This window comes from Podarcis liolepis (assembly GCF_965112155.1).
Source record: "Podarcis liolepis genome assembly, chromosome: 10".
NCBI classification, from domain to species: domain Eukaryota; kingdom Metazoa; phylum Chordata; class Lepidosauria; order Squamata; family Lacertidae; genus Podarcis; species Podarcis liolepis.
Window position 1 is genome coordinate 44,681,141 of NC_139562.1, and position 27,065 is coordinate 44,708,205.

General features: G+C 42.4%; 1 protein-coding gene and 1 long non-coding RNA gene across 10 annotated transcripts in view; one reads left to right on the plus strand and one right to left on the minus strand.

Moving 5' to 3' along the window:
• Positions 1–2,857, plus strand: part of PTPRB (protein tyrosine phosphatase receptor type B) — a 74,359-nt gene extending 71,502 nt beyond the window's left edge. For 3 of the 5 annotated variants that reach the window (XR_014516566.1, XR_014516567.1, XR_014516568.1), the window contains 2 exons: positions 1,941–2,073; positions 2,541–2,857. Coding sequence is in view for 1 of the 5 variants with exons in the window: in XM_083463201.1 (XP_083319327.1) it covers positions 2,541–2,563 (23 nt within the window). In the remaining 4 variants the exon portion in view is untranslated. The remainder of the gene's footprint in view (positions 1–1,940; positions 2,074–2,540) is intronic. The other 2 variants (XR_014516565.1, XM_083463201.1) reach the window with 1 other exon arrangement.
• Positions 2–27,024, minus strand: LOC310687935. Of its 5 annotated transcripts, none has more exons than XR_014516651.1 (8): positions 26,745–27,024; positions 26,339–26,601; positions 25,715–25,872; positions 24,125–24,237; positions 11,780–11,840; positions 9,705–9,784; positions 3,021–3,121; positions 2–206 (listed from the first exon to the last, which is right to left on the minus strand). It is a non-coding gene; the product is annotated as an uncharacterized lncRNA (long non-coding RNA). The 5 variants fall into 5 exon arrangements; XR_014516652.1 differs by having other exon boundaries at positions 24,106–24,237; XR_014516654.1 differs by lacking the exons at positions 2–206; positions 3,021–3,121; positions 9,705–9,784; positions 11,780–11,840 and adding exons at positions 20,870–22,246; positions 23,252–23,622 and having other exon boundaries at positions 24,106–24,237.
• Between the last annotated feature and the right edge of the window lie 41 nt (positions 27,025–27,065).

The following is a 27,065-nucleotide window of genomic DNA, read 5'->3' on the forward strand; positions in this document are numbered from 1 at the left end:
TTTACGATTAATAATATAACTTTATGATGTATAACAACATGATTATAATATAACTGGTAGTTATAGCAAAAGCAGCCATCTCTTTCAGTAAATATAAAGATTGCAATTTTGAATGTCAGCACACAACCTGGGACTTCTGTTAAAAGAGCTGACAATGGATGGTGAATCATATAATCTGCTTCTTACGGGTAAGAAGGTATCATGAGCTGAGAAGAGAAGCAAGATGGTGCTGAGCATTAACCCTCATTTTCTTTTTCTTTAGTTGTTCATGCAGTTCCTTTGAAGCTACAACTCCCTGATATTTGTTACATTTGTGCTGTTATTGCGCAGTCCACCACAACAGAGGATTAAATATTTTTATTTAAACCAGTCTACTCCCATTGAAAAAGTTGAGAATTTACACCCCAGAACTTTGAACGAAATCTCATGGATATAGTATATTACTGTCCTCCAACTTGACCTTTCTATTATTTGACAAATCTCCGCCATTCAAGGGATCTCTAAACACCATCTAGTTCTTTCAACTTTTCATGGGCTGTACTTGAAGGCTCCATTACAGGCTTAATGTGTTTCCCTTCATGTGCTATATGTTCATATGCCATATTTTATGCTATAGAATAGCACCCTTTTGCTGCCTTTTGAGGTTTTAGGCTTTCTGGAGAAGGGAGAATATATTGTGCTAATAAAATACCAGACATATTTACTATACCAAACAAACGATCTTGATAAGAATAACCTGCCTTGCCCTTCCATCACTTTCTTTGCTTGACATCTTGCTCCAGTATAGGAAGTCATAATGAGAGGATTTACTAAAGCCGCCTTATCAATTTTTGATAGTGGTGTCTTGTATAGTAATCAGTTCTGTGGTGGTAGATTCACAGAATATCTGACTATTCTGCAGCTAAATGCCCAGTAAACTTTTTTAAAGTCTCTATTTTGTTCAAGGATAGCCAATGTGATGTCTCCAGATATTGTAGACCACAACTCTCTTCATCCCTGGGCCATGGTGGCTGGGGCTGAAGGAAGGTTTAGTTCAAAACTCCAGAGAGTAGGCATGATAACTATACAGTGGTACCTCGGGTTACATACGCTTCAGGTTACAGACTCCACTAACCCAGAAATATTGCTTGAGGTTAAGAACATTGCTTCAAGATGAGAACAGAAATTGTGCTCCGGCGGCGCAGCGGCAGCGGGAGGCCCCATTCGCTAAAGTGGTGCTTCAGGTTAAGAACAGTTTCAGGTTAAGTACGGACCTCCGGAACAAATTTAGTACAGTGGTACCTCGGGTTAAGTACTTAATTCATTCTGGAGGTCCGTACTTAACCTAAAACTGTTCTTAACCTGAAGCACCACTTTAGCTAATGGGGCCTCCTGCTGCTGCCGCCCTGCCACAGCGCGATTTCTGTTCTCATCCTGAAGCAAATTTCTTAACCTGAGGTACTATTTCTGGGTTAGTGGAGTCCGTAACCTGAAGCGTATGTAACCTGAAGTGTATGTAACCCGAGGTACCACTGTACTTAACCCAAGGTACCACTGTACCTGATTTAGATTTATTTATTTTCACAAGATTAATGGATGTTCCTTTGCGAGGGTTTGCAGTTTGAATCTTATTGCTGTTTCATAGGTACAAATGTGTGGGTGTTTTAGGCCAATTTAACTGCCATAGCTCCCCCACCCAACCCCCCAGCAAAAAATTGATCCTACTGCATGAATTATTAAGATTTCTGTTAATTCCCTGCTAGAATTGTTTTCAGAACAAGCGTATGCCAACTCTCCAGAGCACAGATTATTTACAGCACTGGTGAAAGCCACTAAACAGGCTGGTTGGACTCTCACTCCTATCATCCCTGACCACTGAAGTCTATAACATCTGGGGAGTACCAAGATGGCTGCCCTGAAAAAGATACTTTTTTTTTAAAGAACCTTTTCCCCTTTCACAGAACTAAAGTTCCCAGAGTTCCCTGGGGTAAGGAATGATGGCTTAACCAGTTCAAAGCTGTAACTCCAGATGGGAGGAAGTCCTACAAAACTATGCAGCACTTGCATCTGAGTAGACAAGTTTAGAACTGCACTGTAAGTCTGTAGTAGATGATACTGAATACTAATATGGCTACCTCCCCACCCTCCATTGCAGAGCTTATGTCCTTTAAGAGCTGTGTGATAAGCAGAAATCCAGCAGGAAAGGCTTCACCTAATCACAGTACTTGTATGCCAAAAAGAGCTTTCTTTCCTCAATTTCTGCTTTTTATATAGCTTGGTTTTGTTATTTGTTTTTGTTTAAAAGATTTATAGGGCATTGTCCTATTAGCGTTAAAAAGGCAGGAGTCCTGTCAAGAAAAAAAAATATATGACTGTTCTGTCTTGTTGTTCCAAGGCACAGTTGCCGCTTTCTTATTTTGCATAGAGACACAATTCTGGTCTCCAGCTATCTATATCATTCTAGTACTTTCATAAGAACATGTTTACAGGCTGGTACTGGAAATACGAAAACAAAACCATTCTGTATGCTCTTCCTAACTTCTGTTTTCTTTTTGTTTCAGATGCTGTTTATTCAAGGCACTAAAGCTCCAACAGATTCCTGCTTGTTGCAGTTGTATCTGTTGGTTTTTTAAAAAAATATATTTTATGCACTACAGAAGTGCCAGACATGTTTGATACTGTGTATAATTTATTAGTCTGGTGCCATTTTTAAAGTATATAATTTAAATATAATAGATATTGTTGTATATAAATGTACTTTGCTATTGTGTAAATATGTATTTTATCTATAATGTTTATATTAAGCTTCAGATAATACTATTTTTCCATGCTAAAGTTATTTTAATGAATTCTTCCCTATAAACTATCTTTTGCTGAATAAGTAGCAAGTTTTTAAGCATGAGACAAAACAGTGTAACACAACACTTCCAGGCATGGGTGGGCAACCAACATACCTAGACTAGCTCCTCCTTGCAGCTATGTTGTTAAGGGTTAAAAATTACTGATCATTCAAGAGCTGCAAAAGCATGCATATTTCATACCTTGTGAACTGTGATATCAGCTTCCATTCATCTGTGCGCATGTCATGTTCTTTAGACTTCTGAAGGCATCAGGGTTTTAAATAATAATGAAGACTGCAATCCTGAGGGGGAGGGAGACAATAAAGAGACTGTCATTATAGCTGACAGGGGAAGACCTGGCACTAGGGATAATAGCTTCATTGATGCACAGGAAACTGAGGTGGTGCTCCAGAAAACCTGCTAAAGGTTGGGAAACTACAAGGGGGAAGCAGCTGGAGAGAATGACTCATTGTTTCGGTTGACTCTGTACTAATGCACAGAGTAAGGGGAAACAAGCAAGACAAATATGAGCTCTTAACACAGTATGGAGAAGACAGATAAATACTATTAGGTGACAGAAGGCGGAACACCTACTTTACCTCTTTCATTACTCAAAAGAAAAGCAGTGCCCAACCTGTTGAGAACAGAATAAACGATGCACAGAGGGAGCTACAGCCCAAGATGTGGTAATGGAACATCTAGCTACCTTAAATGAATTTCACATCTCTGGGACCTGATGAAGTGCACCCAAGGGTACTAACCTTCCTTGGAGGTTTGTTTTAAAAGATTCCTTCATTGCCGGGAGTTGGATTAGATAACGCTCAGGGTCCCTTCCAACTCTGACACTCTGCCCAAGGCCTGCTGCCTATTTTTCAGCATCAGATTAATTTCCAATGAGACACTCTGGAATGAACAAAGTTGCTCAACTTTAAGAACAGCCAGCTGCTTTAATTGGCTCACTTTTATGAAGGTGTTGCAATATGTTAGGTCAATAGGAACAGATGCAGGGCATTAAAGAGTTCTGTTAAATAGAACATTGTTGCTAAATGGGACAATAAGTTGAGATTGAACTGTTTCCACTGTTGACGCTTAACTTCATATTTTCACTATAAAATGAATATGCAGCCTGATCTGAAAAATGCATGCAGTGAATAAACACTTACACAGCACAAATGTATTTTAGATGCAAAGGCTAGAATATTTGTGCAGCACATTAAAAAAGTTTTGAAGACAGAGCCTGAGTTTGATGAGAGACCATCTGATAGAAAAGTGTCTTCAGCCCAATAAAGACATAAAGACTATCATCAATCCTCTCTACATGTGGAGGACAAAGGCTCTATATGCAGAGAGAATGAATTATAGCCAAGATTTTGCCACATTCTTAAAATACTTCAAACCTTGCTGTTCGTTGCAAATTGCTTTCTTTCCAAAAGAGGTGGAGGGAGGTCATTAATATTTATAGCCAATGTTGTGGTGTTTCTGGACATACCACACAAAGAATCCCTGCTGTACTTCATCTAATTACTTCATTTGCATGCCCCCTTTCTGACAAGGTGCCCGAGGTGATGTACAAAAGAAAGCATTTACAGTCAAGAGGCAATGCCAGTAAAATCAAATTTTAAAGCAACAACTGGATACAGAAAACATATAAATACAAGTAGCAGCAATTAGGAGAGATATTTGTTTATGGCACAATACTACATGTTGCCAACTCAGATGTAAGACCCACTAAGGGCAATGGCACTTACTCCCAGGTAAGTTGTGTATAGGATTGCAGCCTCAGCAAACAAAATGACTCAACTAAATCACAGATGGCAAGAAGAGAGGTAGCCTGCCAGGCTTTCACAGGGTCTCTGTCCATACAAAAGCAGGGATAGGAACACTGTGGCCTTCCTAGTTTTGTTGGACTACAACTCCCATCATCACTGACCATTGGCCATGCTTCCTGGGACTGATGGGAAGTGCAGTCCAACAACAAATGCTCCCCATCCCTGACCAACATCCTCTAATTCAAACATGTGACTTTTCAAACGTTTCTGAACTACAACTCCCTGACCATTTGCCATGCCAAAATTGCTTAACAAAAGTGACGTGCACCTACCCCATGTAACCTTAATGGGACGTGAATGTTTTACATAGGACACAATTCCCCTTACACACATCATACAAACATTTTATTTGAGGGTAAAGACTGACTCACGTGCCCCCCCCCCCGCAAACTGGTCCTAAGATTACGGCAACTGAAAGCACACATTGGCTAGCTGCACAGTGAGGTGGTCGTCTCATAGCTTTCATTAGTAACTGCTGTTATAAGCTTGCGATTCTTTTTTCTGTTCTGATCAATCACATGTGGAAAAACTAATCAAACAGAATGTTAAGGTCAGCCAGAAGACCCCTGCACACTTTTTTATATTTTCAAACAGCAATGTGGTTGTTGGTAATCCATCTAGTATTTAGTAAGAGTAGTAACTTGATAAAACCTGTTTTAGCCCTCAGTGAATTTGCCCAGAACATGGGGTTGTTGAACAGAAGCACAGAATTTATTTTTGAGGGGACCTGCCACCAGGGGCGCAGCAAGGGGGTGCAGCCCACACCGGGTGTCCCCACTGAAGGGAGTGACAAAATGGCGGACGACACTCGCCGCAGCGCCTGCAGCACACCCGAGCCACGCGTCTCTCCTGGGAGTGACACAGTGGCTTGGGTGCCTGCAGGCTCAGCGCTGCCCCAAACAGTCCGCCCGTTGCCTCCCCCTCAGCTGTAGGGTGGCAGAGTGGGAGGAGGCAGGCAGACTCCTTGGAGGCCCTATGGTGCCCCCGTGGGTGGCCGGTCCCACCCCCGGGCACAGGGCACACGTGCCACCCCGGGCACCCAATCAGCTTGCTCTGCCGCTGCCTGCTACCCCTCTGTCCATTGCCTCCCTCCTCATAGGAAGACTTCAGCAGGCTTCTGGCTGTTTGGCTCTCCGTTGTTAACAGCAGGTATCTGTTTAAACTGGTTGGACACAGGCTCAGCTAAGCAGAAAATCAAAGTTAAATTTAGAATCATTTGTCTATGCTCGGAAAAAGAAACTGGGAGCCAGTGTGCAACCCTCTTGTCACCAAGGAGACAAATGGAGCAGATGCTTCTTCGTTTTTAGCACTTTACAAACCAGGTGTTTTTCGGCTACAAAACGCATGGCAGGGAACAGCTGAGGAAGAAATCTCCCTCCCTGATCCCATAGAATCTAATTCCAGTGAAGGCCTTCCTGTGTGGCCCTCCCTTCACCTGCCATGGCCGCTATGCTCCTGTGCTGGCAAATCAGCACATTCCATGACTCCTCCTCAATAGCTATCAATAAATAATAATAATAATAATAATAATAATAATAATAATAATAATAATAAATGATTTATACCCCACCCATCTGGCTGGGTTTCCCCAGTGGGAGTGAAATGGAAAGTAGTGTGTTCAGAGAGATTATAAATTCACATTGCTTCTTACTTCCCTGTTTACCTATCAAAACAATGCAATGGGAAGGAGGGGAGTGAATTTAAATGATCAAAACCTTGTGTCTCTTTTGAGGGCAATTGATTCGACGTTCATCAGCAATCCTGTTTCCTCAGCATCACGGCAAAAATGAGATTCATTACCAGTAATACAATTACAATGTGTTGAGCAACTCTGAGGAAACATCAACTGCCCTATATAAATTATCTCCGAGATCTATTAAAGTGTCATCTTTCTGCTGAGGAAATGAATCCTATTCAGTAATATATGATGTGAGAGCAAGCATTTTGGATTGTACATCATTCGCCAAAGAATACAAATGACACTCCCTTTTCTCATTTCCACTGCTCTTTGTTTTCATTTTTCTCCTTTGTACACTCTGTGTATACAAATAAGACCACATCATTCTGCCAACAGCCATTTCAACCACTTCTGGAAGCCACACTTGTGATTGGTTCATGAATCTATTGCTCCCCATTGTTACCATATTCTCTGCAGAATCAACATCTGGCATGTTCCCAGAAACCAGATGAATAAAAGTATTGACAGATTACAATGCTTTTGTATAAGATTGGTACCACTATCTGCTATAGATTTTGGAAATTATTTGTCTCTTTGCTATGCCTTTGGACACTATTTATAGCAAAACCAAACTGGAATGCTGCTCTCCTTGTACATATTGGCCCTCAAATGAACTCCCCCCCTTTTTTTTACTGTATAATTTAGTTCTTTAATTCTGCCGAAGAACAGAGTAATTACTAGCAACCTCACACCCAACAATAACAACAACGCAGTTTTGAAAGGTTCAGCCCACCCTCTTGATTCAAAATGATCTAAACACAGATGAAAACCTGCTCCATGATCTCAGGAACCATCCTGCACAATTTATTCTGTGAACTGATAATTGCTGCAAGCAACATAGGCCACTGGTCCCAAAGCGTATGGGAAACCGCCCTACTGGGAAAGCTAACCAACAAACTCAAACTAGCACGGGGACAAGCTACAGAAGATGCCTTCACCCCAGTGTGGTTCCCCTTTATTAGATACACAACACAACAAGACAATGACCTATTCCCCCTTCAGCAGCATACAAATCAATATGGCTCACCTGACCCAACAACCTAGCCCACCTCCCTCACACAAATAAACCACACCGCAATCAACTAAACACAACCAAGCAAGCTCAGGAACCCCTAACCTATCACAATATTGATAATAAATAAATAACTAAATACTCAAAGAACCCGCTCATGTGATGCTGACACAACCCATCCCAACACTAAGAATAGGCAACAGAACGAAAGAACAATATCCCCATTTCTCTACCCCCTCACCAAGATGTCTATGACAAAAATGTCTCTCACCAAATGTAAACAAATTGAAAAACACTGAATTCAGCAGATGTACTGTTCCCCTGTTTATCTGTAACACAAAAACCAATGAAACTAATTTAATAATAATAATAATTCCTGCAAGCATCCTCACTGCTGTCACAGAGCATTGCATGACATCAAAATGAGCAAGGCTACCCGTGAGCATCACTAGAGTTCTACTGTGTGCAAAGCAGAACCCTTTAGAACTTTGGGTTGTGTAAATACATTTTACTTTAAATGTAAAGGTAAAGGGACCCCGGACCATTAAGTCCAGTCGTGGCCGACTCTGGGGTTGCAGCGCTCATCTCGCTTTATTGGCCGAGGGAGCCGGCGTACAGCTTCCGGGTCATGTGGCCACCATGACTAAGCCGCTTCTGGCGAACCAGAGCAGTGCACGGAAACACCGTTTACCTTCCCACCGGAGCGGTACCTATTTATCTACTTGCACTTTGGTGTACTTTCGAACTGCTAGGTTGGCAAGAGCCAGGACCGAGCAACGGGAGCTCACCCCGTTGCAGGGATTCAAACCACTGACCTTCTGATCGGCAAGTCCTAGGCTCTGTGGTTTAACCCACAGCGCCACCCGCATCCCTATATTTTAAATGTAAGTACAGTCTAAAACGGGAAGCGGGTGGCACTGTGGGTTAAACCACAGAGCCTAGGACTTGCCGATCAGAAGGTTGGCGGTTCAAATCCCTGCAATGGGGTGAGCTCCTGTTGCTCAATCCCAGCTCCTGTCAACCTAGCAGGAAAGGTAAACGGCGTTTCCGTGCGCTGCTCTGGTTCGCCAGAAGCAGCTTAGTCCTGCTGGCCACATGACCCGGAAGCTGTACACCGTCTCCCTTGGCCAATAATGTGATATGAGCACCGCAACTCCAGAGTCGGCCACGACTGGACCTAATGGTCAGGGGTCCCTTTACGTTTACCTTTACAGTCTAAAACAAATATAAACTAAGCAACATGAAACTAATTTGGCAGTCCCTGCTTAGCAATCCAACACTTCTGATGAGCTGTGCTAAAGCTGCACATGTTATGCCAGTATTGAGTTTGAGCTTGAGTATCAGACTAGGATTGGGGAGACATGAGTTCAAATCTCCACTCACTTGGTGACCTTGGGCCAGTCACTATCTCTCACCCTAACCCACTTCACAGGGTACTTGTGTGGATAAAAATAGAAATAACCTTAGACTCTTTGGAGGGAAGAAAGGATATATTTATCTAATAAATAAATGACGTGATTAAAGTAATAATTCGATGCAAGGAAATCCCATTGAATTAAATGGTACTTATTCACAAGCAAGTCGGTATACGATTGCATCCTAAAACAGCAGATTAGGCATGCATGATGCAGGGAGTTTAAGCCAATGCAAAATTCCCTTTTTATGAAATACATCATTAAAATAACATGAGAGGATAGTCTAAAGTTAATACTATTTTATTAAAAAATAAAGCATTGCAGCAGAGACCATTGTTTCCTTTGCCAAGGCAATGAATTTTTCATGCTGAGAACTTAGTCCTACAACATTTCTGTTTATAAAACCAGAACTCTATGGATTTCAGGAGAACGAGGACCTCACAACCTCAGTTCATCCTATGATCCAGATAAAGTTATGCACTTCCAATTTTTCTTCATTTCAGCAGAGAAAAACTCAGCATATTATTATTAACTCTTCAACATCACTGGGACTTGAAAAATCATTAATGTTGGCTGGATTGTACTCTCTGTGCATGAGGGAGGGTGTGTGTGTGTGTGTGTGTGTGTGTGTGTGTGTAAACACTACTATTCCTGCGACTGACTAAAAGTTTACAAAGCTTAAAACTGTGTTCCATTTAAATCATTAAGGCTCATACAACAGGCATAAAAGCAAAATGTCAAACTGGGAGGCCAAAAGCAGATTGCAAAAAGGAGGCGGCTAATCAAACACCTGGCAATTTGCACTACGCTGCTGGTGAATGAGTCTGGTAAGCTTGTTGTACTCATTTGTTTTGCTATCATTAAAAAATAATAGATATGGAGGCAACTCACTTGCTCCACAAAACTCCTGCAAAGGGTTTGATTGCAGATGTTATTACTCAGGGTCTGTCATTCCATGTTTCCCAGAATGCCTGAAAAATAGGTATGAGTGTTTAAATGGTTTGAGTTTTCTGCCAAATAATAATCTAATACAGTATCAACTTTTAATCCAGGAATAGGCAACCTGTAGCACTTTCATTTTATTTTATTTTTAAAAGCATTAACTAGCCAGCTCATTTAAAAAAATATTGTGGTACTGCCACTAAAAACATCATCATCATAATTATTTATTAAATTTCCATACCACCTTCCATCTGAGGGTCACAGGGTAGTTTAAAATAAAAACACACAACACAATAACAGAACAATAACCCCCATCCCACAGTTTAAAATATCATAAAATCATAAAAAATACAGACCAAATGCCCAAATGCACTCAGTAAATCTATCCTCTAAAAGCTCTTGGCAAATCAGAAATGTTTTCAGTGGGAGACGAAATATCAAAATTGCAGGTGCCTGTCTGATTTCAATGGGAATAGTGTTGCGAAGTAGGAGTGCCATGACTATGCTGAAAGGTTCCATTTACATAGAAACTTGGCCTAGTTTGCTGTAGCCTCTGGCATAATTTCAAAAGCCATCTGCATAAGCCAGGCCTCTGGCCAAAGGGATTTGTTCCTCCTCTTACAGCCTCCTGAGTGGGGGAAAAAGGAGAGGTGTCAGAAAGGGAGGGATGTGGTAGAAGGAGGGACAAAAATGGGTGGCCCTGCCCACTTTGGAGTTTGGTCCATTGGTCCAGCCCACCATCAACATAGATTAGGTTTTGGCCTGATAGATTTATTACTTCCAAGAGAATGTGCCCCTCAAAAACTCAGGGATGGGGGTGGGAGGAAGGACATAGAGTATATCAGATTGGTCTGTAGATCACAACACTTCTCTGATGAAAATAAAGGTAAAGGGACCCCTGACCATTAGGTCCAGTCGTGGTCAACTCTGGGGTTGCGGCGTTCATCTCGCTTTATTGGCCGAGGGAGCCGGCGTACAGCTTCCGGGTCATGTGGCCAGCATGACTAAGCCGCTTCTGGCAAACCAGAGCAGCGCACGGAAACGCCGTTTACCTTCCCGCTGGAGCAGTACCTATTTATCTACTTGCACTTTGACATGCTTTTGAACTGCTAGGTTGGCAGGAGCAGGGACCGAACAACGAGAGCTCACCCCATCGCAGGGATTCGAACCGCTGACCTTCTGATCGGCAAGTCCTATGCTCTGTGGTTTAACCCACAGCACCACCTACGTCCCTTCTGATGAAAATAGGGATGTCCTATTCCATTATTAATAATAATGTTAATAATAATAATAATACCCTGCTCATCTGACTGGGTTGCCCCAGCCACTCTGGGTGGCTCCCAACATATATAAAAACATAATAAAACACCAAACATTTAAAAAAACATTCCCTATATAAGGCTGCCAATAGTTGGAGACGCGGGTGGTGCTGTGGTGTAAACTACTGAGCCTCTTGGGCTTGCAGATCAGAAGGTCAGCAGTTCAAATCCCCACAACAGAGTGAGCTCCCGTTGCTCTGTCCCAGCTTCTGCCAACCTAGCAGTTAAAAGGCACACCAGTGCAAGTGCTGCGAAGGTAAACGGCATTTCCATGCGCTCTGGTTTCCATCACGGTGTTCTGTTGCACCAGAAGTGGCTAGTTATGCTGGCCACATGACCTGGAAAGCTGTCTGTCGGCAAATACCAGCTCCCTTGGCCTGAAAGCGAGATGAGCGCCGCAACCCCATGGTTGCCTTTGACTGGACATAACCGTCCAGGGGTCCTTTACGTTTTTACTTATCTCCTTGGCTCAGGGGTTGCATAACTCCATACCATCCAACATTTCTCCAATGAAAATAGGGATGTCCTAAGGAAAAGTGGGGCATTCTGGGTTCAAATCAGAAATGGGGGTGCCTTCTGTAAATCCTGGACTGTCCCTAGAAAATAGGGACACTTGGAGGGTCTGGTAACACAATGTATAAAATAACCATGTACTCTAGAGTAATCCCATTAAGGTTCAATAATATTTGTTATAGGTCACCTCACCATCAACAGATGTTCAAAGACTATCTACAGAAGCAGAAGACCATAACTTTGCAGCTGTTGCCTGTTGAACACACCAACAAAAGAACACATTGGATTATTTTTAAAGTCCGTGGGGGGTGGAATAGTGATTTTGACAAGCTCATTATATTTAACAAATATTGTAAAATAAATAAATAAATAAATAAATAAATCAGATTCAATTGCACGTAGAAGTAATTAATTTTCCATGGGTTATTTGAAAGCAAAGTAAATAAATAAAATAGTGTTGCTAAAAGCCAAGCAGCCAAACATATATTTGATAGAGGGTAATTGTTTACAGCAGTCCAGGAATTATTCTGAAATATGTCGACCATAAATTCTGTTCTGACCATTGAAGACTTTAAAAGTATCTGGGAGAATATAATACATTTTATATGCTGCATTATTGTATCCATCTGTGTTCCTAACAAACCATTTACCAACCAAAGGTAATACAGTTATTGTTGATGTAAGTTATGTATCTTAAGTGTATTTTTATACTGGAATCAACAAATCCAAACTCTCTGAGCATGTCCCGCACGTTTTTATGAACAGTTCATAAATAAAACAATTGCTTATTTAAAGCAAGCTCTTTGCATTCTACCTGGCTGCTTTTTTGTATTATGGATTTTCTTGTCAAGCTGTTCAGAGAAAAGGTCATCAGGAAGTTTGATTGGGGAGAAAAGCATTTCCAGGGAACTTAAAATTAATCAAACGCCCTTCCTTTATATTTCCTTGTACTCGTATGTCACAGATAAATAACCCTGTCGCAACTGATCATTAAATTCTTTCTTCCAGCATGTTTGCCTTTGTGTTTTTAGCAAGCAAAAAGAATACTGTACATTTATAGCCCCATCCTAAACATGCTTAACCTGGGAGTATATTTCACTCCCAAGCAAGTTTGCACAGATTTTCCGCTCTAGACTATAAAACCCATACAAATCCCATGCACATTTACCAGGGAGTAAAGCCCACTGAACACGGTGAGGCTATTTCTGAATAAAGGCTGTCTGGTTACTTGGTATATTATTATTTATGCTGTCCTAAATTCCAGGAACTAGAATTGTTGGTCTTTCAAAAAGCACCCCATGGCCCATGGGTGGAATATATGTGGCCCTCCAGATGTTGTCAAATTCCAACTCCCATCAGCCCCTGCCAGCAAAGCCAGCAAGGGTGCCAACTTGAATAAAATATTGTGGGGGCCCAAGGTAAGCCCTGCCCCACATAATGGATCAAATGACAAGGTGCACACACCCTATTTGAATGGCAATGCCCATCAACTTTGCAGGGGCACAGCACTCTCAAATATTTTATTGCAGGGGCCAAAGTTGCCACAGCTCCTAGGAGTTGGCTCCTATGATAGCCAGTGACCAGGGATGGTGAGAAATGGAGTCCAGCAACTTCTGGAGGGACAGAGCTTCCCATCCAGACTGAGCACATAAAAGGATTTCTCTTCAGTTTAATGGAAAAGAACGGCAGCTGTGTCCTTATGCCAATGGCAGTGGAGTTGCCACTTGGCCTGGTCTTTTCAGAACACTGGATTCCCAGGCATAGTGTATAGTTTAGCAGTAGCAGGGCTGGCCCACCCATGAGGCAAGGTGAGGCAACCACCTTGGGCGGCAGGCTTCACGGGGGCAGCAGATCCAGCCTCCAAGGAATGCATTCCCTGCTGCTGCTGCTGCTGCTGCTGCTGCTGCTGCTGCTGCTGCTGCTGCTGCTGCTGCTGCCACTGCTGCAGTGAGAAGAGGAGGAGGATTTTGGATTTGATATCCCGCTTTATCACTACCCGAAGGAGTCTCAAAGCAGCTAACATTCGCCTTTCCCTTCCTCTCCTACAACAAACACTCTGTGAGGTAAGTGAGGCTGAGAGACTTCAAAGAAGTGTGACTGGCCAAAGGTCACCCAGCAGCTGCATGTGGAGGAGCAGGGAAGCGAACCCGGTTCACCAGATTACGAGTCCACCGCTCTCAACCACTACACCACACTGGCTCTCAGTGAGAGCAACAGCTGTGGCACGCTCCTTGGAGGCCAGTTCTACCACTACAGTGGTACCTCAGGATGCGAACCAGATCCGTTCCGGAGCCTGTTCACATCCTGAAGTGAACGCAACCCACGTCCACGCATCTGTGCGTGGGGAGAAGGGACAATTTAAACTGAGTAAAACGTGCGGTGGAAAAGGTTAAGCCTTCTGTCTGCCTTGCTTCTCCTTTGACTCTATTCCCTCCTTCCTGTGGCTGCTTTGGTTGGTTGGTTTAGAACAGGCATGGCCAAACTTGGCCCTCCAGCTGTTTTGGGACTACAATTCCCATCATCCCTGACCACTGGTCCTGTTAGCTAGGGATGATGTGAGTTGTAGTCCCAAAACAGCTGGAAGGCCAAGTTTGGCCATGCCTGGTTTAGAAGAAGCTTCATGATGTCACAAATGTCCCACTTCAGCACAGGTCTCCCACTTCAGATCTAGTTTGGCTCATTAACCACATGGAAATGGCAAGAGCATCACACAGGTCATTGAAGAAGTGCTCCTAATCCCTATGAAACTGTTTTGTACAGAGGTCTCCCTAGCTTAAGTACTGTCCACAATGGTGGGCATTGTCAATCCTTACACATCTGGATGCTTAAGTGATGTCATTTGGGACCAAATTTGATTCGCTGTAGACATACATCTACAAGTTTGGAAAACCACATTCTTTGATTTCCCTTTGCTCCCCCAGTCTGGGTTATGTGTGAAGTCTGGGGGCATGAGTGAGCTTCATTATGAAGTTAGGGGTGGGTGGGGTCAGGGAGAGGCATCGAATTGACTCCAGCTTCTGCATCTACAGATGGACATTCACACTCACCAGAGGCTTCCAGCCAGAGCATAACAATGACATGGGGGACCTGCAGTCAAACGTGCAGCTATTTCAGTACTATTTACCTGAGCAATTCCATGCCTTTTTTTTCTTTTTTTGAGGGGAGGAGTGTTTCACCCCCGTCCACTTTTTACCTCTGAAAATTCCAGACATCGTCTCCCATTGGACCAAGGAAAATCTATACAGCGTTGTGGTGAACCTTGGAGATTTAAAACAGAGGAGAAAAATAATTAACAGAACAAGTTTTTCTAATTATTGAAAAATTCCAAGGCAGGAAATAAGAGCTGTGTATTGTAATACTGAGATCATTCATAATGGGAGCAAACTACTAAGTGGAATGGTAAATTAACTGTGTCCATAAAGTATAAAATTGATTTTCAGCTTTATCTTCCCCCTCAGTATGCTGCAGTCCAAAGGCAAGCTACTATTGCCTCTGCTAGAAGGGATCATTTGAATGCTACCCTCACCCCTTATACAGGAGGTCACACCAAGATAATTGGCTTCGTCTGACCTTTAAAATGGATGTGCTCAGCAATTACAGGAACAGCAGAAAATCCAGTATCTTTAAAAAAATATAGTGGAGATGGCCATGAACATTCTGAAATGTTTCCAGCTGTGGTACATTAAATACTAACCTTTTTCAGAAAAGAATTGTTTTAGAAATGATTTCCCCCATTTTTTTCTTAATGCTGTTTGAGAAAACGCCTTCCCCAATCAGGTATTGTTGACACAGGGGCCAAGTGCTGAAGGGATTATGAGCCATGTATTTTTCACATGCTCTGTCTCCTCTTACTTGAAATATAAGCTACCTCCTTGAAACCGAATTAGACATTCGGGGGAAAGTAACTTGTAGCTTTCATCAAGTAAATTGTTTAGCTGAAATCTCCTTTCTGGGCAGGTAACTTTACTTACAGTTGAAGTAATGAGGAGCTGGCAGTCCTGAGCCTTTTTGGATCCAGTACCATTGTCTCTCAAGACAGATGGATGCCAACAACTTTGTCCAACAGGGGAATGAAAAAGAATCTGGGATGCATCACAGCTGGGCTGCTTAAACTGATCTCCAGTTAAAAATAGCCTTTCATAAAAAATGGCAGAACATTCATCATCATCATTCCACCAAGGAAATGCCTCCTTATGGCCTCATCCAAATGGAAGCTTCCCACACATTAGGTTGTAGGGAGCAACCAGGAAGACATGGACCATATTTATTTATCTCTTGCAATTATTTATAAATCCTGCCAAGGTGGCTTACATATTACATATTTTAAAAATAGCAACATATGAAAAACACATTGGGGGGGGACAGGTATTTTAGGCCACCAATAGAGCAATCCTAATCATAACTACTCAAAAGTAATTGGCTTTTGAATTCAGTGGAGCTTACTCCCAGGTAGGTGTGATTAGGGTTGCTGTAACATTGTGAACGAGGGCAGCCAGTGATGCAGAACAATATGTTTATGAGCTCTGCAGACAAACATATGGAGTGCATTAGAAGGATGCTAAAATCAAGTCAAATCGCATTCTTGGGCCACAAAATAAGGGCAATCTAGGTAGAACTCAAGGGACGCGGGTGGCGCTGTGGGTTAAACCACAGAGCCTAGGACTTGCCGATCAGAAGGTCAGCAGTTTGAATCCCCGCGACGGGGTGAGCTCCCCTTGCTCCGTCCCTGCTCCTGCCAACCTAGCAGTTCAAAAGCACATCGAAGTCCAAGTAGATAAATAGGTACCGCTCCAGTGGGAAGGTAAACGGCATTTCCATGCGCTGCTCTGGTTCACCAGAAGCGGCTTAGTCATGCTGGCCACATGACCCAGAAGCTGTAAGCCGGCTCCCTCGGCCAATAAAGCGAGATGAGCGCCACAGCCCCAGAGTCGGTCACAACTGGACCTAATGGTCAGGGGCCCCTTTACCTTTACCTTAGGTAGAACTCAGGCAGGTTTTTGCTGGTATGGAAGTGGCTTCCAGTATGTGATGAGCTGCTCCACAGTGCTATTTCTCTAGAAAAAGAGGTACCAGCACCATGAACATCTCTCTTGTTCTCTTCTAATGGCGATGGCGCCCAACCGAGAGGTGTCAGAACTGAGTTCTGGTGAGTTCCGGCTGGGGAAAAAAATCCTGGTGCTCCATCACATTTACTTTTTGAAATCTAAAGAGATCTTTTGATAGCAGACAAGGATTGAGCACTGGGGCAAAAGGTGATGGAGTCCCAAATGTAAAAAAGAAAGATAGATGTAATACAGTTTCCTCGATGTTCACATTTCACTGAGAGGGACGACATGAAGGAGAGATGCCTATCTCTGTTCTCTCCACACAAAAACTCCACATCCCACAAATTGACTTTCCTTTTGTAGTGAATATGTTTTGGGGTTCAATTATGGAGGGACAACCCTTCAGTAGGAAAGTATGTGAACAATGCCTGATTGCAGGACTGAAGAAACAAAATTCACTCAAAGCTTTGCTCCTTAGGAATCATCACTCTTACAACCTTAGAGATCCTGGAAAATGGTGCAGGAAAGTGTGCATTTAAAAACTCCAAGAATGTTGAAGGAATCTCAAGGGGAAACATTGTTTTTGCATTTCAAGCTCATTTGTTCTCATTTAGCTGTGAGCGTATTAAGCTTGTAGCTTTTACAGAAGGCACATCGCATACTTTTCTGCATGCTTCTCCCTTCTATACACATCATCCTTCATTTACTTTTGCTGTGTTCCTTATCTCAGTAATTAAATTATGCAACTCATTTGAGTGTCTTGGACAACAGACAGTGTGAAAGATGGCATCTAAAGTAGGGGAATATTATTATACTATTGTGGGCACATACACCCCAGAGTAAATTGCTTATTTGGAACTTTCTGTGTGGGGCTTAATGTCACCCATGTGTTGAGGCCAAGCCTAACTTTATGGGACTGATCCTAGAATTGGTCGTCCTACCATTCTGTGTATGTCACCATGAGGATATGGTGGTGCTATTTTTGAAGGAACGGATGCATTTAATGCAGACATGAGACTGGGGGTCCTCCAGACCAGTGAAGATTTTTGCAGGTGTATTTTTTGCAAAAACAATGCATTCATGGTGGATTTATACCGGACTGCCCCCTCATCATTCCATTCTATGAGGAGTTCTGTGATGCTAGATGTTATCACACTGTTGCCGTCTTGAAGGGCATTCTTGCACTGTAGAGCAGGGGTCAGCAAACTTTTTCAGCAGGGGGTCAGTCCACTGTCCCTCAGACCTTGTGGGGGGACAGACTAAATTTTAGGGGGGGATGAACGAATTCCTATGCCCCACAAATAACCCAGGGATGCATTTTAAATAAAAGGACATATTCTACTCAAGTAAAAACATGCTGATTCCCGGACTGTCTGCGGGCCGGATTTAGAGGGCGATTGGGCCGGATCCGGCCCCCGGGCCTTAGTTTGCCTACCCATACTGTAGAGCAACAAAAGTGGAGCAAAGCATTAAACCTGAACATTCACGCTATAAAAAGTTGTAAGATTTCAGCAGCAAGCTATATGGCATACACTGATTGGAACGGAACAGCATAACCACCCCAAAATGTTTGCAGGCACAAACAGTATTGAAAGCAGCACAAGTCATCATGAATGCACAATTAAAGGGACATATTGAGGGGCCCTGGATGTAGCTAAGGTAAAGGAACACCATGATTTTTCCAAAACCATTAACCAGAATTATATTTTATTTATGCAACAGGAGACCTTTTCTGTCACATAAATGGTCTTAACAACACCAACTTAACTAACAATGTTGGGCAAACCTCAGGTTTGTTTAGTTTGCTTCAGCTTTATTTAATTTGCTTTGAAACCTTGAGCCAAATTGAATCAGACACTCAGTTTCCACTTCTGTGACAGAGTCAACCAACCACAAGAAGAAAAAGCAAGTTGGGTATAAGTAACATCCCTGTAACATCTTATGAATCTGTGGAGAGAATTACCAATAACCAAGTTACAAATCAGGCATAATGGCCTCAGTAAGAGACAGTAAGGCATGATTAAATCTCTCTGGCATCCATCTGATAAGTGCATTGAGCTGTGATTTAAATCCCATTGATTTGGTGCTAAACCTTTTCCTGGATTGCACCAGGTGCTTTTGAAAGTTATGTAGTACTTGGCTTCAGGTCTGAAAGCTACCATTTCAAAAACGGCCACTAAATTTGGTTTGGTTTGGTTATTGGTTTGCCAACAACAAAGCTGAGCTCAAAGCAAGTCACAGCCATAACAAAGCAGTGGAAAATTACAGAATGCCCCCATCAATATAACACTATTATTAAGATTTTTGAAATGTAAGGCATCCTAGTGCTGCAGCAATAAAACTGCAAGCACACGTGCAAAGCTAAAATGGGTCAGATATGGTTTCAGATTGGATGAGTGACGGTGTGTTGAAATTCCTGCGTTGCAGGGGGTTGGACTAGATGACTCTTGGGGTCTCTTCCAGTTCTACAAGTCTATGATTCTATAATAATAGTAAAACCTGAAATCATTTCAGATGTCCTCCTTGCTCTGCTCCTGCAGCTCTCAGACACATCTCACGATGACAGTTGTGTTACAGCTAATCCACATTCACGAACAGAAAAGGTCACCTGAATCAAGTCCATGCCTACAAAAGGATATTGTACTGGAGGGGAGGGGAAGAGTCCCTCCAACAACCTTGTTTGTAGGGCAGAAAAACTGGAAGCTCCCAACCCAAGGTGTTCAGCAGTACTCTATTTCTGGCCTGGACTGCTAACCCCTCTCTTGGGCCCAGTGCATTGTCCATTATGCTGGCATTGCCTAACATTCTGCAGTCTAATATGGCTTTGAACATCAGTTACATTTACTGTTTAGCTTGTTTTTCCTTCTCTCAGCCAAGCAGCTGCAGCACTCCCCATCAAGCTGGGTTCAGGTTGCTGCATTGTCCTGTATTATTCCTTTGTTGTTGATGGCTCTTTGGTGCCAGTATTATATTTTCTACAATTTATATTTGTTTTTAACTTTTAATTAACTTCCAAACAGTACTTTGCTTAATTTTGCCTGTATTCATTTTCCTAAACCGCCATAGCTTTCAAAATATTTTCACTAAATCCATTCCATTTCTAGTTTTGGGATATATTACCATGCAAATCTGTGCATTTCATGCTCAGCTCCCTCGGTAAAACATAACTTGATTTTCTACTTCCCTGCTAATTTGTTTTCCTGTGCGGACACTATTAACTTTCACGGAGCACAGGAAAACAGTGGGTTTTCTTTCTTAATCTCATAAAACATTGACCTAATAAAAACCACATTTCCTATTATTGTCTGAGCATGTTATTCAGTGCTGTTTCTACAGGGCTGGCAGCCGACTTTATGTTCTTTTTTCAAGACTTGATGCCTGATAACATTTTTATAGCATTCTGGAACCACTTCAGGAAGCTGGTGAGGAAAAGAAATTACATAAATGCAAACATGAGGTGTCCACCATGGTTGCCATGCACAACCTTCAAGAAAATGGCCGCCCAGATGTTGTTGCTCCAACTCCCATCAGCCCCAGGCAGAATAGCCAATGGGCAGCGACGATGAGAGCTAGAATCCAATGAAAGTGCAAGAGCCACAGGTTCATCACCCCTGCTTTAAAGCATTTGGCATGAGGGGGGGGGGAAGGAATCTCTGGGATTCAAGACAGTTATTGCCAGTTAAAGTACTGAGGTAAATAAATAGTCTGACCTAGTAAAATGCAGGTTCTTGTGTTCCTAAACTCTGTTTAATTCCATTGTGCTCATAATTTCACCTCATCAATTTGTCTCTGTTGCTTATTTGAAACTTGACAAGATTTGCCCAAAATAGCTAACTTTAATATTATGAAACTCAACACAAATTAGAGTAAACTCTGCCAAAACATAAGGCAAAAGAGATAGGTACAAAGAAACAGATGAAGGGGAAATTATTCCAAGTATATAGGAAAATAATCTTAAATTGAAGGAATTGATAGCATTTAGGAATCTGCCACCGAAGTCATTCCTGGCTGCTCATTGATAGCCATGCCACAGTGGAACAGGCTGAAAGTGCCATTTCATGCTGCTTACTCAGACGTAAGTGCCACTGTGATCAATGGCTCCGACTCCTAGATAAATGTGCATTAGTTTGCAGACTAAGTGGCTAACAATGTTCTGAACTGCTGTGTAAAGATAGGTATGTAAATGTTATAATGCTGTTTTTAAAAATCAGTGCTATGCACCATTTTTCAATTATGCTTACAGTTCTAATCACACTTTAATGCAAGAGGTTCTGTCTTTTCAGATGCAGAAATGAGTTAAAACAATGTTTTAAAAATTGTCGCTGCATCACTGCATTATTTTTTTTTAAAGTGACAATCAACATGCACTCAACACAGACATTTACAGCACATTGGAAGATACCCGTGGTTTCTTTGTGATGGTAGTCACTGGTCTGAAGTACCATCACTTTTTTTCTATTTTCTATTTTTGTTGCCATTGGCAGCCATTTTGTGCTGGGACCCACAGCTCTTTTATCAAGATATGAACCCTATTTGTAAAGCACCTTAACAGGGAACTGTTGCTTTTACCGTGTCTTCATGTCCTGAACCCCTGGCCTACCTGGCAGCAGATCAGCACACCAATCCAAAGTTCAAGGTCTGCAGGTCAACCCACACAAACAAACTCCAAAGTTCAGTAAACACAGTTTAGGGTTGATCCAAGGAGCCAAGTCCAAAGTCCAGCACTCAAGAATACAGCCCAGAGTCAAACCCAAAGCACAGTCCCATAGAGGTCAAGGAGAAGCCAACCCAAGGTTCATCAGCACAGACAGTCAAGCAGGCACAGCACTTCAGCTCTGCTTCCCTTTTGCACTTTGCATGCTGATTGCAGCATCTGGGCTTGCTGAGTCAGTTGATCCTCACCTGTTCTGAGTCTACTCCAGCTGAGGAATCACACACCACCTCTCAGAGCTAGCGAGCCCCATCTGGCCAACTAGGAAGCTGGGCTGTGGGCCCTTTGCCTGCCTCGGCCTCCTAGAGTGTTCCTCATGCCTCAGAGTCTCGTGTTCGGGAAGACAGGGGCTCCTCTGACTCTGGTGATATGTCCTGCCGCTCTGGTTCCTGTGCAGTGACCACCATCCCTTCACTATCCTCCATCGCCCCATATTTTCTACACCTCTTGTTCTCCATCCTTAGCTTGCCCCAGTGTGTCCTAGTCCCAGCTAAACCCCTCACTCGGATCCTCTTCCTTCTCCCTGTCGTCCTGCCAGTTCATGACACCCCACAATAAATAATGGCTTCGGCAGTGTCAGCCTAAACAGGGCCCAAATGGCACTTCCCTCCTCCACTAACTTCAACACTTTAAACAAGCTTTGCTGTCACCATTTATACACCAATTCCTGCTTTCACCTTTCCTGTTCCACCATCATGGTGTCCCCTGAAGTGGGTTGCTTCACCCTGCTGAACAACCTGACACAGTGTGAAGGCCAATAAGCCCAGTAAGGAAACTTGAGTTTTAAATATTCCTGGAGGTCAGGGCTATGGATCTAGTGAACATGAAGTGCAACCTCATTCTTAAAACAGCCATCGTGTTGGCATTTGGAAGGAAGGACAAAGAATGGCCGCTCCACAGTGCCTAAAGAGAATATCAAAAGAGGGCACAGATTTGCAAGTGCTAATTTATATGTATAAATGCATATTTAGAAATACATTTCTATATTTTTACCTCAGAAGACAATGACCGCGATGTGTGCTCGCATAGCCCTCTGTCTAAGGGCTACCTGTTGATGGGCAACTTTAAGGCCTCTTTGATCTCCCTTGTTTATCTTTAATCTGAACTTGAATGAGACACACCTTCAAATAGAGGATTGCCCCACTGCAAAGGAGGATATATGCCCATCCTAGGTTAATCCTAGAAAATCATCCAGGACCTAAGCTGGTGCTTAACCTGAATGTCTGTTTAACTGGAGGCCCAAATCATCCGTCAGGGTCTAAGGACCTGATTCCCCTGGCTCACCTGTTCTCTTGTCTGCTGACTCCTTAGAAAAACAGCACTAGAGATGAAAAATTTTCTTATGATCTAGTATCTGGGATTGTCATAAGATTTGTAGTAGTAGTAGCAGTAGTTGTAGTAGTAGTTATTTAGACTTGTTAGAAGTCTGTTACCCAGTGCTATTTTCCTAGAAAAACAAGTGCTGGAACTCACCATGAACAGCTCCCTCGTTTTCTTAGAATGGCAATGATGGCCACCTGAGAAGTGTTGGAAGTGAGTTCTGGTGAGTTCTGGTTGGAAAAAAGTCTTGACTATACCCTTAAACATACAAAACACCTACCATTCATATAAAATTATAAATGCACACACACACAAAACAGCCACAGGAAGCTTTGGCAGAACACTAATTCCAGCAACATCACTTCAGTCCATCAAGAGCCTACAGGAAAAATGAAGTCTTTACCTGGCGCTGAAAAGATGTCCTTGAAGCCACCAGGTGGACAAAGAGCTTTATGGGTCAGTACATTGAACTGCAAGAAGTTCTATGCAAGAAAAGAAATGCACATTTGACAGCTTCTAATACAAAGGACACTATGGGGGGCGATGACATTCATTATAAGGATATATCCTCTGCTATAAAACACATACCCAGCATCTTACGTTATTCCTTCAGTCATGAATGCTTCATCTTTCCAAATGTATCCATTACACTTCGTGATATTTGGAAGAATAATATATCCCTTGCTGAGACAGACGTACTTCTTGATGTTCATTTGATCCCTATAAATATTGCTCAAGGGGAGCTTTCACGAACCTCCAGCCATTTTATTTTGCTATTGGAACTTGCCATTAAAACAGCATGATCTCTTTCTTTTTCTTTCTTGTATTATCTTATTTCATTTGTAAGGTATAAGCAAACAGCTCTTTTGTTCCGTTAAAGAAATCTTTCATATTCTTAACATTTTAGGTTAAAATATGCACTCCTTGGGAGATGATTGGACTAAAGACAAGCATATACACTAGAATAAAAAGAAGTGGAGAGTGAAAAAAATTCTCAATACAAACAAATGCTGAATAGTTGCTTCAGACCAACCAGTAGATGTTGCCTAAATATACATGAATAGTCTACTCTTTCAGAATAGAAGCACACAAATGAATACTTGTTCTTATACTGGAAAAGTAATTTTTCAGGACTCAGATGCTCACAATCCATGGAAATGTTTCCATGAGGTTGAGTTCAGGGAGGCAGATATGCAAGCAGGTAGGGAGGAGTGGATCAAGGAATCTGTTTCCCCAATCAAACTGGTCAGTAAATTGCAGGTTACTTTCAGAAGTGATGCGAATCACACCCATTTCCTTTCAATTTGCATTTTTAGAAATCTGTTCATGTAACATATATTGTGGGAAGCATTGCTTTTAAAGATAAAATGATAGCTTGGAAAATGTGGCCCATGAATTGGTGGATTTTTATTAACTCTGCCCAGGTACCCAGCCCTACCCACCTTTCTTGGTTCAACTGACCAAATTGTGAAAAGATCTAGCATCCATCTGTGGCGCTTGTGTAAACCTCTCGTTTCTCAGTTTTGATCGCTCTGGTGGTTGTTAGGATACCTCTTGTTCCCCATGCAGCACACCTGGAACAAAGCAGTGGTATAACCAAGATATCATAGAAGAGGTCAGTATTAGACCTTAACAGGAAACCTCCTCAAGCGATGGAAGTGTTGGCTATTCACAGAAGTCCTGCCCCCAACATTCAACAGCCTTACCCAACAGATCCCCACATTTCTTGTGTTGAATGGGAAGGTTTGAAGGGAGCTTTTCCTTCAATATGTATGGAAACTTCTGCATGATCAAGGACCATACTTTATCAGGGTCCCCAATTATGTGGAGGGTTCTACTTCTATTCAAGCAAACATGAGTAAGCACCCTCTTTAGACCTTCTCCACACATCATGAGGAAGATCAGGGCAATATGCACCACGCAGGACTTATGTCTGTGCCCATGCTCCCATTCACAGTTTAAATATTCACCTGTTCAGGCAAATGCTAGACAAGAACTTTATTGTCTCGTTACAACAAGAACAGTAACAGGAAACCTCTGAATATACCCAGGTACACCTAGGTCTCGGGCCACTTACTAACTCAGCTATATAATGACACTAAACTGTGTGTGGATATGCTTTCTGCAGACTCAACTCCTCTCAAAATGGTCAAGCAAGTCATGCCCAGATCTCATTGACTTTAATATTACTTGAACAGAACTATTCTGGAATAAGTGGACTAAAACCTCATATTCTGGATACAACCTTACTTTACACATGAGAATTGAGACTCTCCTGTATGCCTCTTTTCTTAAGATGTAATAATTATGGAAAGACAGTTGTAGCTCCTCAGACGGTGCCTCAACCAAACAAGATATGTTTATTATATTCAGACTGAATATACATACTGAAATGTGTACTTCATTTTTAAGGCATAGTAAAACCACCGTCTGAAACAGTGGCTCACACTTGTCTTATAGCTAAAAGCAACACATACAAAGCTAAATTTCAGAAAAGGTGTATAGTCATATTGAAATTATTTCCTATGTCAAATTTAGAGATCTGAGCAATAAAAAGCTAACCGGATTGAGATATCATGAGAAAAAGAAACCTAACTGAAACACATGGAAGAGAATTAGCATCTTTTAATAAAGCTGAGCATCGGAGAGTTTGCTGAAGCAGAATTTTTCAAAGTAATGGCAATATAAATATTGAATAAAACAGAAAAATCAGGACAGTTGGCTGTCTTAAAAGATACATACACCCAGCAGGATATGTTTGAAAAATGTGCAACCAAAAGGATCCTTCAAGACAGATGAAACCAAATGTAAAAAAATGAGACCTCCACAGAACTGAGAAATAAAAAATGCAGGTCTAACAAGAAATGCTAACATTGTGACCCTCCAGATGTGATGGGACTCCAACTCCCATCAGCACCAGGCAGAATGACCAATTGCCAGAGATGATGGGCAATATCTCACAACATCTGGAGGGCTGCAGGATATCCACACCTTGCTTAATGGATCAAGTAGCTGTGCTGGAAGAATTGACTCAGTGGGCAATGAACAAACCTTTAGTAGCACTTAGAGATGTTGACATTTCTCACATGCTGTGGCAAATTTCATGCTTTTCTTCTTCAAAGCTTCTATAAAGTTCAGCCAAAAACAAAGCAAAAAGGGGAGGCATGTTCTCCTTGTCATATTATCCCATTCTCCTAATTTGGGTGCAGCTACAGAGCCTAGGACTTGCCGATCAGAAGGTCGGCAGTTCGAATCCCTGTGACGGGTTGAGCTCCTGTTGCTCAGTCCCTGCTCCTGCCAACCTAGCAGTTCGAAAGCACGTCAAAGTGCAAGTAGATAAATAGGTACCGCTCCAGCGGGAAGGTAAACGGCATTTTCGTGCGCTGCTCTGGTTCACCAGAAGCGGCTTAGTCATGCTGGCCACATGACCCGGAAGCTGTACGCCGGCTCCCTCGGCCAATAAAGCGAGATGAGCGCTGCAACCTCAGAGTCGGTCACGACTGGACCTAATGGTCAGGGGTCCCTTTACCTTTACCTTTATATAAGGGGGCAAAGAAGAGAAAACCTTATTCCAAAGGATGCAACACATGCTTACCCCAAATGTTACGCTAAATAAGTAAGTTGCAGAGAAGTACCAATAATGTACACTTTTCCCAACAACCTCTAGACTCTTACTTTCGGATCTACACAGAATGTGCTAGGAAAAACCCTATTAAGCTATATGGAGAAGGAAGATGACGCAGAGCAATGCACAATCCAGTCAGCCAAGTGCCAGATTCATAATTTCTGAAAACATCTTGGGCACTGGAGAAGGGGTACGATTTGTGGCATCTGCACTAAAGATAAATTCCTGGTGTCTGGCATGTTAATGGCTTGCTGCTGCTCAGCCAGGCCTCTTAGTTCACCACCGTTTCCTCCTGCCAATCATTCACTCCAAGCTGAAAGGCAAGGAGATGATTTACCTTCTTAGAATTGATTTACTTCCACTGAGCTCAGGTAAGCTGCATGGGCCTATCAGATTCTGAGGTCAAATGGGTCTATAAGAGAGGACAAAACTGTCCAAACTCGCTTTGCCTCTTACCTTTGCGGAGAGTCAACTGGGCGATCATGTCACAGTGGGCCTAACAGGGGCATTTCGGTCAATAAGCCTTTGAAGAAAATCAAACTGCTGAAGGAAAACTCTCAACGAATATATAACCAAATCCCACAAAAAAATGAAAAGAGAACAAAACAAAGGGCTTTTATTCAAAAGTGTTCCTCCGCACTGAGTTACGCTCACAGGACGCAACAAAGAGGTTTGCCATAATTTCAGTCAAATGGCAAAATGGTCAGAAGGTGGCAATTTTCTGCGTTCTGCCAAACCTAACAATGCAAAGCCCTGGAATGTTTTCCTTGGTTACCA